This window comes from Protomyctophum parallelum (assembly GCF_964188405.1).
Source record: "Protomyctophum parallelum genome assembly, chromosome: 7".
In the NCBI taxonomy this organism is placed as follows: Eukaryota; Metazoa; Chordata; class Actinopteri; order Myctophiformes; family Myctophidae; genus Protomyctophum; species Protomyctophum parallelum.
Window position 1 is genome coordinate 52,536,454 of NC_139705.1, and position 15,004 is coordinate 52,551,457.

The 15,004-nt window shown below is 40.0% G+C and overlaps 2 protein-coding genes across 2 annotated transcripts in view; one reads left to right on the forward strand and one right to left on the reverse strand.

The window, feature by feature from the left end:
• The window catches only part of LOC310862163 (neurotensin receptor type 1-like), a gene marked incomplete at both ends in the record, with an annotated part of 144,048 nt that overhangs the window by 115,223 nt on the left and 13,821 nt on the right, over positions 1 to 15,004 (forward strand). The gene's annotated exons all lie outside the window — the stretch shown is intronic.
• LOC310861306 (E3 ubiquitin/ISG15 ligase TRIM25-like) lies at positions 1,830 to 14,828 on the reverse strand (the record flags this gene model as incomplete). Its single annotated transcript, XM_083768710.1, has 2 exons — positions 1,830 to 3,472; positions 14,579 to 14,828. The coding sequence occupies 2 exons, from the start codon at positions 14,826 to 14,828 to the stop codon at positions 1,902 to 1,904; spliced, it is 1,821 nt and encodes a 606-aa protein (XP_083624836.1). The 3' UTR covers positions 1,830 to 1,901.

Sequence of the window (15,004 nt, forward strand, 5' to 3'; positions counted from 1 at the left end):
AAGCTCACCAGCGGCACCAGCGTTGCACGTTATGAGCTTGTATAGATCTGCTATTTCTTTATTAAATTGTGAAAAAAACTTGAATAATATTCTTTCTTTTTTTCAGTTAACTGTAAATTAGATTATTAACCCATTTAAGGCCCTATATACATATACGGTAGCTGAACAAATAGCTGATCTACAAGCTCACAGAGCAGGCTGAGAGAAAAACTATACAATAATGAAGAAAGGATTCTGGACTGTCTAAAGTCAAACAGAATCAACACTACCATGTATTCTAGTATCATCATCATGTTGGTTGATTTTCATCAATTATACATTAATTACAATATGACTATTAATTAATGTATTCTAGTATTATCATCATGTTGGTTGATCTTCATGAATTATACATTCATTACAATATGACTATTAATTAATTAATGTTTTCTAGTATTATCATCATGTTGGTTGATTTTCATCAATTATACATTAATTACAATATGACTATTAATTCCATTTCATCTGTAATGTTGGAAATGTTGACAAAAATAAAAACCAATAGGCCTATTTCACAAAAATAATGATAACAAGACCCATGGTGCTAGGAAGGTGTATGAATAGAAGAGGACACTATTAACCATTATATATTTACACATCTGTGTCACCTTATAGCTTTTAACCTCTTCAACCATTATTAATTAATCTGTGTCACCTTATAGCTTTTAACCTATTCAACCATTATTAATTAATCTGTGACACCTTATAGCTTTTAACCTCTTCAACCATTATTAATTAATCTGTGTCACCTTATAGCTTTTAACCTCTTCAACCATTATTAATTAATCTGTGTCACCTTATAGCTTTTAACCTCTTCAACCATTATTAATTAATCTGTGTCACTTTATAGCTTTTAACCTCTTCAACCATTATTAATTAATATGTGTCACCTTATAGCTTTTAACCTCTTCAACCATTATTAATTAATCTCTGTCACCTTATAGCTTTTAACCTCTTCAACCATTATTAATTAATCTGTGTCACCTTATAGCTTTTAACCTCTTCAACCATTATTAATTAATCTGTGTCACCTTATAGCTTTTAACCTCTTCAACCATTATTAATTAATCTGTGTCACCTTATAGCTTTTAACCTCTTCAACCATTATTAATTAATCTGTGTCACTTTATAGCTTTTAACCTCTTCAACCATTATTAATTAATCTGTGTCACCTTATAGCTTTTAACCTCTTCAACCATTATTAATTAATCTCTGTCACCTTATAGCTTTTAACCTCTTCAACCATTATTAATTAATCTGTGTCACCTTATAGCTTTTAACCTCTTCAACCCATTCTGACCTGAGATCAGATTCTAAAAATGTCTGTTTGAAAATGACATTTGAAAAAGCTATGTTTATATGTCAGTCGTTCGTTTTTCAAAAATAGCAGACCTACAAGCTTGTAGCGCGCCACTCGGTGGCGCGCTATGAGCTTGTAGATCTGCTATTTTTCAATAGCTAAAGCATAACATAATGCTAACACCAAAAGGGGTTCCCGCCCAAAATGGGATAACCATTATTAATTAATCTGTGTCACCTTATAGATTTTAACCTCTTCAACCATTATTTAACGCTTTAGCTGTTGAAAAATAGCAGATCTACAAGCTCACATTTATTTATCTTTTCCAGATAACTTTTAGGATTTAGAAGACATTTAGTAGAATCTGGTCTCAGGTCTTAATGGGTTAAATTAGATAGATTATTAACCCCTTTAAGCCCCTATTATACTATCATAATTATGAAAGAATAGCTGATCTACAAGCTCACAGAGCAGGCTGAGAGAAAAAAAACTATACAATAATGAAGAAACGGTTCTGATCTGACGACACGAGAGACAAAACAACAGTGTGATCTAGTTGAGCTCACAGACACAACTCAGCAGTGGATCCAGTTATTCCAAGCCCAAGTCCAGCATGGAGGTTGTGTGTGAACGTGGTGTGGACAGTGTGGAGGAGAGTCATGGTGTCGTCAGACACGCTGTAGAAGGACAGAGTACCTGCGCTGTGGTCCAGGTACACTCCTACTCTGGAGGAGGACACATGGCCTGGGATAGGAGTCACAATGCCTCTGTGTTTGATAAAATAACCTCCGCTGGTACGCCGTAAACACCATGATTTATCATTGAATCCAAATCCACATTCAGGACCAGACCCTGTTCTGCTGATATCTTTATATGAGACTGCTGCGTCAGCATACCATCCACTGGTCTCTACCTCCCAGTACCAGCGTCCACTCAGAGCCTCTCTACTCAGAACCTGACAGGCAGTGAATCTCTCTGGGTGATCAGGATGTGATTGTGGTTTGTCCATCCCTGTCACTTTCCTGTTCCCTTCAGACAGAGACAGCTGTTGATGAGCTGTGTTTGGATCCAGTGTGATCGGACGTGAATACTGTAAGAACTCAGCTCTGGTCTTGGGTTCTGCTGGTGCTGACAGTGAAACCAGTGGCGGATTTACCAATCTGGGGGCGGGGGGGCGGAGGGTGGTCTTCGGGCGGACGGCGGGCGGGGGGAGGGGGCCCCCCGCCTCGGGGCTCTGCTCAGCCGCGTTGTCTGCGTCGTGCAATAAACTGTCCCGGAGTGAAACATCCACTCTGTTCACTGCCTCTGAGACCTTTGTCCCTTCCTCTGTGAGAATGTCCTCCAGTCTGTCCCTCATCCTGGACACGGCCACAGTCACATCTTCAAAGTGTCTCAGAGGACGGACATGGCTGCTGACTGGGTGTGTAGAGTCACCGGTGGTGGAGAGGGAGGAGGTGTAACGCTGTAGGAAACGGATGTGATCCTCTGTGAGTGAGAGCTGCTCCAGCTCAGCATGTCTCCTCCTCAGTTCAGTGACCTCCTGCTCCGCACGCCTCCTCAGTTCTTCGGCACGACTCACTTGACGTTCCTGCTGGTCTCGGATCAGCTGCCTCACCTCAGATCGTCTTCTCTCCACGGAAGAGATGAGCTCAGTGAAGACGGCGTCGCTGTCCTCCACTGCTCTGTCGGCACGTTGCTCGATGGACTCCACCTCCTGGTGAAGCCCCTTCACGTCTTTCTCTCTCTCCTGGATTCTCTGCCGGATGTTCTGCTGACTCGTATCGAGCTCTTTCTGTCTCTCTGCCCGTTCTGCTGCGGCCGAGATGGTATCGTGACCTTTGTGTTCGTCCATGGAGCACAGAGAGCAAATAAGCAGCCGATCGGTACGACAGAAAACCTTCTTCACTTCGTTGTGCCGAGAGCAGATGTTCTCCTGAAGCTCTCCGGAGGCTTGGACCAGCTGGTGTCTCTTAAAGGCAGGAGACTGATAGTGAGGCTGGAGGTGAGCGTCACAGTAAGAGACCAGACACTGAAGACACGTCTTCACAGCTTTCAGTCTCCGCCCAGTGCAGAAGTCACAGGCCACGTCTCCAGGTCCAGCGTAGCAGTGATCAGGAGGAGCAGCTTGGAGTCCTGTTGATATAGATTGATACAGCATGTATTAATCGATATGATAAAAAAAATATATATATTTAAGCAATAAGCCACGAGAGGTCTCAGGTTACCGGGTATTTTACACTGGCTGTGGGCGTAGGCAGACCCAACGCGCAGCGGAGGGTCTTCTACCCCCCAGCCTGTGTAAAATACCCGGTAAGCTGGGGCCTCGAGTGGCTTATTGCTTTTCTAAAACGGTTACAAACATATAGCAATATTAACCTAATAAAACTATTAAATTCACAAAAGTAGCTACGCTTTGCGCCACCAGAGCGAGCGAGCCAGAGCCACAACGCTTCCTTGTTTTGCTCGGCAAGTAGCCTATGTGACGGGAGAATAGCGCTCGATGTATTTACGGGGCTGCCTGGAGCCACACATTCACAGTCATAATTATGAGCCGGGCGGTGCTTAGACGCCCGCACGGCATGTGTTTGTAAGGCAATCAAGCGCTCCCCTTCCCCAGTTCAGCTACAAGGCTGCAGGATGATACAAAGTGATTGAAGGAGTGGGTTATCGGTGAAATTTACACCGGTCACGTGACGGTAACCAGCCAATCAGAATGAAGTATTGGGACTACCCGTTTTAGAAATTTCATTTGTCTATGTGCCTGTACCCTCAAATGAATACAAACAACTACATTATTACTGTGTAGCCATCATAAAGCACAGAGCAACTGTGTCAAAAGTAATAAACACTATACTATAAAAAATGGTCAATCATTGACCAAATCCTCAGTGAGGAGGCAGTGGAGAGACATGCAGAGCTGGAGAAAGTACTGTTAATGTACTTAAGTACTGTAACAATCCTAATTACTTTAGTTACTTTGTAGATTTAGATTATTATTACAAAACAAACATTAACGTTGTATTCCTGAGACTGTCGTAGTTGCGTGGGCGTGGGCGTGGCCTGTCACAACTATTCCATCATCCCCTAATCGCAATCATTTCAGATATAATCACAATTATTTTTGCATAATCGTTAAAATGTCATTTTTTATAGCAGAAATAAATAGGAGAAATAAATAGCAGATCTACAAGCTTACAACAACCTATTTTGTAATTTTTTTGGAAGGGAAAATATATTAAAAGTGATTAAATGTATCAGTGATTTATTTGTATATTTAAGTTATTTGTCATATCGGCTCTGTGCAATTTGTGATTACGAAGTCTAAAAGGCAAACAGAAATACAAACTGCAATGTAAGTTCAATGAAAAAAACAAAAGACAATAATTAAATCCTTAATTATTACTGCAATTATTTGTGTGACAATTAACCGTCAACTTAAATTAGTAATGGTGTGTTTATTGTTTAGTTAAATTAGTAATGGTGACAGCCGCGTCATCAGTGCCCATACCAGAGGCGGGGTTGGTGAAAGGGCCTTTCTGTGTGGAGTTTGCATGTTCTCCCTCGTGTCCCCTAGAGTAGGTACCCTCACATGTTCTCCACGTGTCCCCTATAAGGTAGGTACCCTCACATGTTCTCCCCGTGTCCCCTAGGTTAGGTACCCTCACATGTTCTCCCCGTGTCCCCTAGGGTAGGTACCCTCACAAAAAACATGCAGTAATCCTGGTCTCTAAACTGCCTCCCCCTGGTCAGCCGGGGCGCCTGATGGAGGGGAAAGGAACTGGTTGGAATAACGTGTTCCTTCCACTCGCTACGTCCAACCAGGGAAACTCCCCCCTGTCAGGTGTAAAGGAGCGACTTGGACACTCGGGCATGAAGGAAGCATGAGTTCAAGTCCGTTGCTCTCCCCTTGTCCCCCATATATGGGGACTAGGTTGGCAGAGTGTGTGTAGAGCCCAGGATTACATTAGATAATTGACACAGGGGTGAAAAATGGGTTACAAAATCGTGGGATTAAATTAAAAAAAATAATGGTGACAGGCGTACACATGGTGTGTTTATTGTCTAGTTAAATTAGTAATGGTGACAGGCCGTACACATGGTGTGTTTATTGTCTAGTTAAATTAGTAATGGTGACAGGCCGTACACATGGTGTGTTTATTGTCTAGTTAAATTAGTAATGGTGACAGGCGTACACATGGTGTGTTTATTGTCTAGTTAAATTAGTAATGGTGACAGGCCGTACACATGGTGTGTTTATTGTCTAGTTAAATTAGTAATGGTGACAGGCCGTACACATGGTGTGTTTATTGTTTAGTTAAATTAGTAATGGTGACAGGCCGTACACATGGTGTGATTATTGTCTAGTTAAATTAGTAATGGTGACAGGCGTACACGTGGTGTGTTTATTGTCTAGTTAAATTAGTAATGGTGACAGGCGTACACGTGGTGTGTTTATTGTCTAGTTAAATTAGTAATGGTGACAGGCCGTACACATGGTGTGATTATTGTTTAGTTAAATTAGTAATGGTGACAGGCGTACACGTGGTGTGTTTATTGTTTAGTTAAATTAGTAATGGTGACAGGCCGTACACATGGTGTGTTTATTGTTTAGTTAAATTAGTAATGGTGACAGGCCGTACATGTGGTGTGTTTATTGTTTAGTTAAATTAGTAATGGTGACAGGCCGTACACATGGTGTGTTTATTGTTTAGTTAAATTAGTAATGGTGACAGGCCGTACACATGGTGTGTTTATTGTTTAGTTAAATTAGTAATGGTGACAGGCCGTACACATGGTGTGTTTATTGTTTAGTTAAATTAGTAATGGTGACAGGCGTACATGTGGTGTGTTTATTGTTTAGTTAAATTAGTAATGGTGACAGGCCGTACACATGGTGTGTTTATTGTCTAGTTAAATTAGTAATGGTGACAGGCCGTACACATGGTGTGTTTATTGTTTAGTTAAATTAGTAATGGTGACAGGCCGTACACATGGTGTGTTTATTGTTTAGTTAAATTAGTAATGGTGACAGGCCGTACACGTGGTGTGTTTATTGTCTAGTTAAATTAGTAATGGTGACAGGCGTACACGTGGTGTGTTTATTGTCTAGTTAAATTAGTAATGGTGACAGGCGTACACGTGGTGTGTTTATTGTTTAGTTAAATTAGTAATGGTGACAGGCGTACACATGGTGTGTTTATTGTCTAGTTAAATTAGTAATGGTGACAGGCCGTACACATGGTGTGATTATTGTTTAGTTAAATTAGTAATGGTGACAGGCCGTACACATGGTGTGATTATTGTCTAGTTAAATTAGTAATGGTGACAGGCCGTACACATGGTGTGATTATTGTTTAGTTAAATTAGTAATGGTGACAGGCCGTACACATGGTGTGATTATTGTTTAGTTAAATTAGTAATGGTGACAGGCCGTACACATGGTGTGTTTATTGTTTAGTTAAATTAGTAATGGTGACAGGCCGTACACATGGTGTGTTTATTGTCTAGTTAAATTAGTAATGGTGACAGGCCGTACACATGGTGTGTTTATTGTTTAGTTAAATTAGTAATGGTGACAGGCCGTACACATGGTGTGTTTATTGTTTAGTTAAATTAGTAATGGTGACAGGCGTACACATGGTGTGTTTATTGTCTAGTTAAATTAGTAATGGTGACAGGCGTACATGTGGTGTGTTTATTGTCTAGTTAAATTAGTAATGGTGACAGGCCGTACACATGGTGTGTTTATTGTCTAGTTAAATTAGTAATGGTGACAGGCGTACATGTGGTGTGTTTATTGTTTAGTTAAATTAGTAATGGTGACAGGCCGTACACATGGTGTGTTTATTGTCTAGTTAAATTAGTAATGGTGACAGGCGTACACGTGGTGTGTTTATTGTTTAGTTAAATTAGTAATGGTGACAGGCCGTACACATGGTGTGTTTATTGTCTAGTTAAATTAGTAATGGTGACAGGCGTACACGTGGTGTGTTTATTGTTTAGTTAAATTAGTAATGGTGACAGGCCGTACACATGGTGTGTTTATTGTCTAGTTAAATTAGTAATGGTGACAGGCGTACACATGGTGTGTTTATTGTTTAGTTAAATTAGTAATGGTGACAGGCGTACACGTGGTGTGTTTATTGTCTAGTTAAATTAGTAATGGTGACAGGCGTACATGTGGTGTGTTTATTGTTTAGTTAAATTAGTAATGGTGACAGGCCGTACACTTGGTGTGTTTATTGTTTAGTTAAATTAGTAATGGTGACAGGCCGTACACATGGTGTGTTTATTGTCTAGTTAAATTAGTAATGGTGACAGGCCGTACACTTGGTGTGTTTATTGTTTAGTTAAATTAGTAATGGTGACAGGCCGTACACATGGTGTGTTTATTGTTTAGTTAAATTAGTAATGGTGACAGGCCGTACACATGGTGTGTTTATTGTTTAGTTAAATTAGTAATGGTGACAGGCGTACACGTGGTGTGTTTATTGTCTAGTTAAATTAGTAATGGTGACAGGCGTACACGTGGTGTGTTTATTGTCTAGTTAAATTAGTAATGGTGACAGGCGTACATGTGGTGTGTTTATTGTTTAGTTAAATTAGTAATGGTGACAGGCCGTACACATGGTGTGATTATTGTTTAGTTAAATTAGTAATGGTGACAGGCCGTACACATGGTGTGTTTATTGTCTAGTTAAATTAGTAATGGTGACAGGCCGTACACATGGTGTGTTTATTGTCTAGTTAAATTAGTAATGGTGACAGGCGTACATGTGGTGTGTTTATTGTCTAGTTAAATTAGTAATGGTGACAGGCCGTACACATGGTGTGTTTATTGTCTAGTTAAATTAGTAATGGTGACAGGCCGTACACATGGTGTGTTTATTGTCTAGTTAAATTAGTAATGGTGACAGGCCGTACACATGGTGTGTTTATTGTTTAGTTAAATTAGTAATGGTGACAGGCCGTACATGTGGTGTGTTTATTGTTTAGTTAAATTAGTAATGGTGACAGGCCGTACACATGGTGTGTTTATTGTCTAGTTAAATTAGTAATGGTGACAGGCCGTACATGTGGTGTGTTTATTGTCTAGTTAAATTAGTAATGGTGACAGGCGTACATGTGGTGTGTTTATTGTTTAGTTAAATTAGTAATGGTGACAGGCCGTACATGTGGTGTGTTTATTGTTTAGTTAAATTAGTAATGGTGACAGGCCGTACACATGGTGTGTTTATTGTCTAGTTAAATTAGTAATGGTGACAGGCCGTACACATGGTGTGTTTATTGTTTAGTTAAATTAGTAATGGTGACAGGCGTACATGTGGTGTGTTTATTGTCTAGTTAAATTAGTAATGGTGACAGGCCGTACACATGGTGTGTTTATTGTCTAGTTAAATTAGTAATGGTGACAGGCGTACATGTGGTGTGTTTATTGTTTAGTTAAATTAGTAATGGTGACAGGCCGTACACATGGTGTGTTTATTGTCTAGTTAAATTAGTAATGGTGACAGGCGTACACGTGGTGTGTTTATTGTTTAGTTAAATTAGTAATGGTGACAGGCCGTACACATGGTGTGTTTATTGTCTAGTTAAATTAGTAATGGTGACAGGCCGTACACATGGTGTGTTTATTGTTTAGTTAAATTAGTAATGGTGACAGGCCGTACACATGGTGTGTTTATTGTTTAGTTAAATTAGTAATGGTGACAGGCCGTACACTTGGTGTGTTTATTGTTTAGTTAAATTAGTAATGGTGACAGGCCGTACACATGGTGTGTTTATTGTTTAGTTAAATTAGTAATGGTGACAGGCGTACACGTGGTGTGTTTATTGTCTAGTTAAATTAGTAATGGTGACAGGCGTACACGTGGTGTGTTTATTGTCTAGTTAAATTAGTAATGGTGACAGGCGTACATGTGGTGTGTTTATTGTCTAGTTAAATTAGTAATGGTGACAGGCGTACATGTGTGTTTATTGTTTAGTTAAATTAGTAATGGTGACAGGCCGTACACATGGTGTGTTTATTGTCTAGTTAAATTAGTAATGGTGACAGGCCGTACACATGGTGTGTTTATTGTTTAGTTAAATTAGTAATGGTGACAGGCCGTACACATGGTGTGTTTATTGTTTAGTTAAATTAGTAATGGTGACAGGCGTACATGTGGTGTGTTTATTGTCTAGTTAAATTAGTAATGGTGACAGGCCGTACACATGGTGTGTTTATTGTTTAGTTAAATTAGTAATGGTGACAGGCCGTACATGTGGTGTGTTTATTGTCTAGTTAAATTAGTAATGGTGACAGGCCGTACACATGGTGTGTTTATTGTCTAGTTAAATTAGTAATGGTGACAGGCCGTACACATGGTGTGTTTATTGTCTAGTTAAATTAGTAATGGTGACAGGCGTACATGTGGTGTGTTTATTGTTTAGTTAAATTAGTAATGGTGACAGGCCGTACACATGGTGTGTTTATTGTCTAGTTAAATTAGTAATGGTGACAGGCCGTACACATGGTGTGATTATTGTTTAGTTAAATTAGTAATGGTGACAGGCCGTACACATGGTGTGTTTATTGTTTAGTTAAATTAGTAATGGTGACAGGCCGTACACATGGTGTGTTTATTGTTTAGTTAAATTAGTAATGGTGACAGGCCGTACACATGGTGTGATTATTGTTTAGTTAAATTAGTAATGGTGACAGGCCGTACACATGGTGTGATTATTGTTTAGTTAAATTAGTAATGGTGACAGGCGTACACATGGTGTGTTTATTGTCTAGTTAAATTAGTAATGGTGACAGGCCGTACACATGGTGTGATTATTGTTTAGTTAAATTAGTAATGGTGACAGGCCGTACACATGGTGTGATTATTGTTTAGTTAAATTAGTAATGGTGACAGGCCGTACATGTGGTGTGTTTATTGTTTAGTTAAATTAGTAATGGTGACAGGCCGTACACATGGTGTGTTTATTGTCTAGTTAAATTAGTAATGGTGACAGGCCGTACACATGGTGTGTTTATTGTCTAGTTAAATTAGTAATGGTGACAGGCCGTACACATGGTGTGTTTATTGTTTAGTTAAATTAGTAATGGTGACAGGCCGTACATGTGGTGTGTTTATTGTTTAGTTAAATTAGTAATGGTGACAGGCGTACACATGGTGTGTTTATTGTTTAGTTAAATTAGTAATGGTGACAGGCGTACACATGGTGTGTTTATTGTCTAGTTAAATTAGTAATGGTGACAGGCCGTACACATGGTGTGTTTATTGTTTAGTTAAATTAGTAATGGTGACAGGCCGTACACATGGTGTGATTATTGTTTAGTTAAATTAGTAATGGTGACAGGCCGTACACATGGTGTGTTTATTGTCTAGTTAAATTAGTAATGGTGACAGGCCGTACACATGGTGTGTTTATTGTCTAGTTAAATTAGTAATGGTGACAGGCCGTACACATGGTGTGATTATTGTCTAGTTAAATTAGTAATGGTGACAGGCCGTACACATGGTGTGTTTATTGTCTAGTTAAATTAGTAATGGTGACAGGCGTACACATGGTGTGTTTATTGTCTAGTTAAATTAGTAATGGTGACAGGCCGTACACATGGTGTGTTTATTGTCTAGTTAAATTAGTAATGGTGACAGGCCGTACACATGGTGTGTTTATTGTCTAGTTAAATTAGTAATGGTGACAGGCCGTACACATGGTGTGTTTATTGTTTAGTTAAATTAGTAATGGTGACAGGCCGTACACATGGTGTGTTTATTGTTTAGTTAAATTAGTAATGGTGACAGGCCGTACACATGGTGTGATTATTGTTTAGTTAAATTAGTAATGGTGACAGGCCGTACACATGGTGTGATTATTGTTTAGTTAAATTAGTAATGGTGACAGGCCGTACACATGGTGTGATTATTGTTTAGTTAAATTAGTAATGGTGACAGGCCGTACACATGGTGTGATTATTGTCTAGTTAAATTAGTAATGGTGACAGGCCGTACACATGGTGTGATTATTGTTTAGTTAAATTAGTAATGGTGACAGGCCGTACACATGGTGTGTTTATTGTCTAGTTAAATTAGTAATGGTGACAGGCGTACATGTGGTGTGTTTATTGTTTAGTTAAATTAGTAATGGTGACAGGCCGTACACATGGTGTGTTTATTGTTTAGTTAAATTAGTAATGGTGACAGGCCGTACACATGGTGTGATTATTGTTTAGTTAAATTAGTAATGGTGACAGGCCGTACACATGGTGTGTTTATTGTTTAGTTAAATTAGTAATGGTGACAGGCCGTACACATGGTGTGATTATTGTCTAGTTAAATTAGTAATGGTGACAGGCCGTACACATGGTGTGATTATTGTTTAGTTAAATTAGTAATGGTGACAGGCCGTACACATGGTGTGTTTATTGTCTAGTTAAATTAGTAATGGTGACAGGCGTACATGTGGTGTGTTTATTGTTTAGTTAAATTAGTAATGGTGACAGGCCGTACACATGGTGTGTTTATTGTCTAGTTAAATTAGTAATGGTGACAGGCCGTACACATGGTGTGTTTATTGTTTAGTTAAATTAGTAATGGTGACAGGCCGTACACATGGTGTGTTTATTGTTTAGTTAAATTAGTAATGGTGACAGGCCGTACATGTGGTGTGTTTATTGTTTAGTTAAATTAGTAATGGTGACAGGCCGTACACATGGTGTGTTTATTGTTTAGTTAAATTAGTAATGGTGACAGGCCGTACACATGGTGTGTTTATTGTTTAGTTAAATTAGTAATGGTGACAGGCCGTACACATGGTGTGTTTATTGTTTAGTTAAATTAGTAATGGTGACAGGCGTACATGTGGTGTGTTTATTGTTTAGTTAAATTAGTAATGGTGACAGGCCGTACACATGGTGTGTTTATTGTCTAGTTAAATTAGTAATGGTGACAGGCCGTACACATGGTGTGTTTATTGTTTAGTTAAATTAGTAATGGTGACAGGCCGTACACATGGTGTGTTTATTGTTTAGTTAAATTAGTAATGGTGACAGGCCGTACATGTGGTGTGTTTATTGTTTAGTTAAATTAGTAATGGTGACAGGCCGTACATGTGGTGTGTTTATTGTCTAGTTAAATTAGTAATGGTGACAGGCCGTACACATGGTGTGTTTATTGTTTAGTTAAATTAGTAATGGTGACAGGCCGTACACATGGTGTGTTTATTGTTTAGTTAAATTAGTAATGGTGACAGGCCGTACACATGGTGTGTTTATTGTTTAGTTAAATTAGTAATGGTGACAGGCCGTACACATGGTGTGATTATTGTTTAGTTAAATTAGTAATGGTGACAGGCCGTACACATGGTGTGATTATTGTTTAGTTAAATTAGTAATGGTGACAGGCCGTACACATGGTGTGATTATTGTTTAGTTAAATTAGTAATGGTGACAGGCCGTACACATGGTGTGTTTATTGTCTAGTTAAATTAGTAATGGTGACAGGCGTACATGTGGTGTGTTTATTGTTTAGTTAAATTAGTAATGGTGACAGGCCGTACACTTGGTGTGTTTATTGTTTAGTTCTAGGTAAAGTCCAGACCTTCTGGGACACAATGATGAATCACATGTCATATCTCCTTATATATTTTCTACTCCATATAGTTGACATGGCTGGCCTTGGGACTCCATATATGGACATGACACTTTAGCATACAGTCCTGATTGGCCAACGCTATTGGAGTTGAGCATGAGAGAGAGAGAGAGAGAGAGAGAGAGAGAGAGAGAGAGAGAGAGAGAGAGAGAGAGAGAGAGAGAGAGAGAGAGAGAGAGAGAGAGAGAGAGAGAGAGAGAGAGAGAGAGAGAGAGAGAGAGCAGCCAATGAGGGAGCAGAAAACAGCCCTGGTCATATGACCCATGCAGCGCTCCAGACAAGCTGTAGATTTACTTAAGTTAATGTAGGGGCGGAGCCGCCATGGTTGCACTCTTTTACTCAGAGATCCCTTTGTCTACATTATGTAATATTTTCAGGCAACGGACCTACACATGTCTGCTACCGTAAACCACTTCAAGATTTTCAATTGATAAAACAGGTCGGGAGTTATTAAACCGAACGTGGACGCTGTTCTAGTGTTACATTTGCTGCGCATATTGGATTAATTGTAATGGCATGCGTGATAAATGCTAAACACAAAAAAACACAATTAAACATATCGTTTTCAGCTTAAAACAATTATTTTTCATTGAAGCAACTCCTTAACATTGTTTTCATACCATGGATGTGATAAGAAAACATATACTCCAGGTGTAAAATTTGGTGTCAGTTTGAGCAGGCGTGCATGAACGAGAGTCGAGAGAGGAGTTGTGTGTGAGAGGGAAAGGATAGTGTTATATTGCGCAGCAGTGCACACACACGAGAGAGAGAGAGAGAGAGAGAGAGAGACGTAGAGCGAGAGAGAGAGATGTAGAGAGAGAGAGAGAGACGTAGAGACAGAGAGAGAGAGAGACGTAGAGAGAGAGAGAGAGGTGCGTGCGTCAGCGTGTTAAAAAATAAATAGGCTACTACTCATCTTTGTGTTCTGTTTCACCTTAGTGAGTGATCGCACACAGGGAAAAGAAACAAGAAGGGGTTTAGAATCTAAACAGTCCGTTGTGGAGAAAAGGAAGTTATCCACACATATGCACTCCTAAGTCCTCACAGAGTGATTAGCCTACTAATGAGTGACAGGTGCTGCACTTTTGGAGCGTGGCTGAGGATGTCTGTTGGAGAGAGTGTGAGACAGACTCCACGGTGCTTGTACAGTCCAGCGCAGTACATTCTCATCAGACGTGATATTTTGCTAAAGGGTAGGCTATTATATAGGCTATATAAGCTATATCTGGTTAATTGCGGGATTCGCGGGGGCCCGTTGGTTTTATCAGTCGTGAGTGACTGTGTAAAAAATCGTCAATCGGTCATCTGACAGCCCAGGCCCTCAGGAGGTCCGGGCCGGGGTGTGACCACCCCCCCTACACCCCCGGTAGCTCCGCCCCTGCGATGGCGTCATGATGGCGTTGACCAATAAAGAGATAACGTGCATTTTACAACCATGACGCGTTACAACCGTGGTGGCTCTCCCCTACTTAGTTACTTTCCACCGCTGTTTTTGTACGTACAATTTTGTCGACGTTTCATGTCTTTATCGGTTCCGTAAATGTATATCTGACAGACAGGGAGCTGTTTTTACAAGAGAACTTAAAGGCCTCACCTGTCTTCTTCAGGCTCTCCACCACCTCGGCCAACATGGTGTTTTTTTTCAGAACGGGTCTTGGGTTGAAGGTTTGTCTGCATTGTGGACAGCTGAACCTCCCTCTCTGATCGTCCTGGTTCCAGTATCCCTCGATACACGTGCTGCAGTAGCTGTGTCCACAGGGAACAGTCACTGGAGCATTCAGTAGATCCAGACAGATAGAACAGCAGAACTGTTCATGATCCAGTTGAACTCCCTGCTGCGCCATTTTAGTACGACTGACTTGACTGACTGCCTGACAGACGAGTTTTAGTTTGCTTGCATTTTCTCTGAAATCACGTGACATGGGAGGTTCATCCCGGTTGTGGAGGTGTGTGTGTGTGTGTGTGTGTGTGTGTGTGTGTGTGTGTGTGTGTGTGTGTGTGTGTGTGTGTGTGTGTGTGT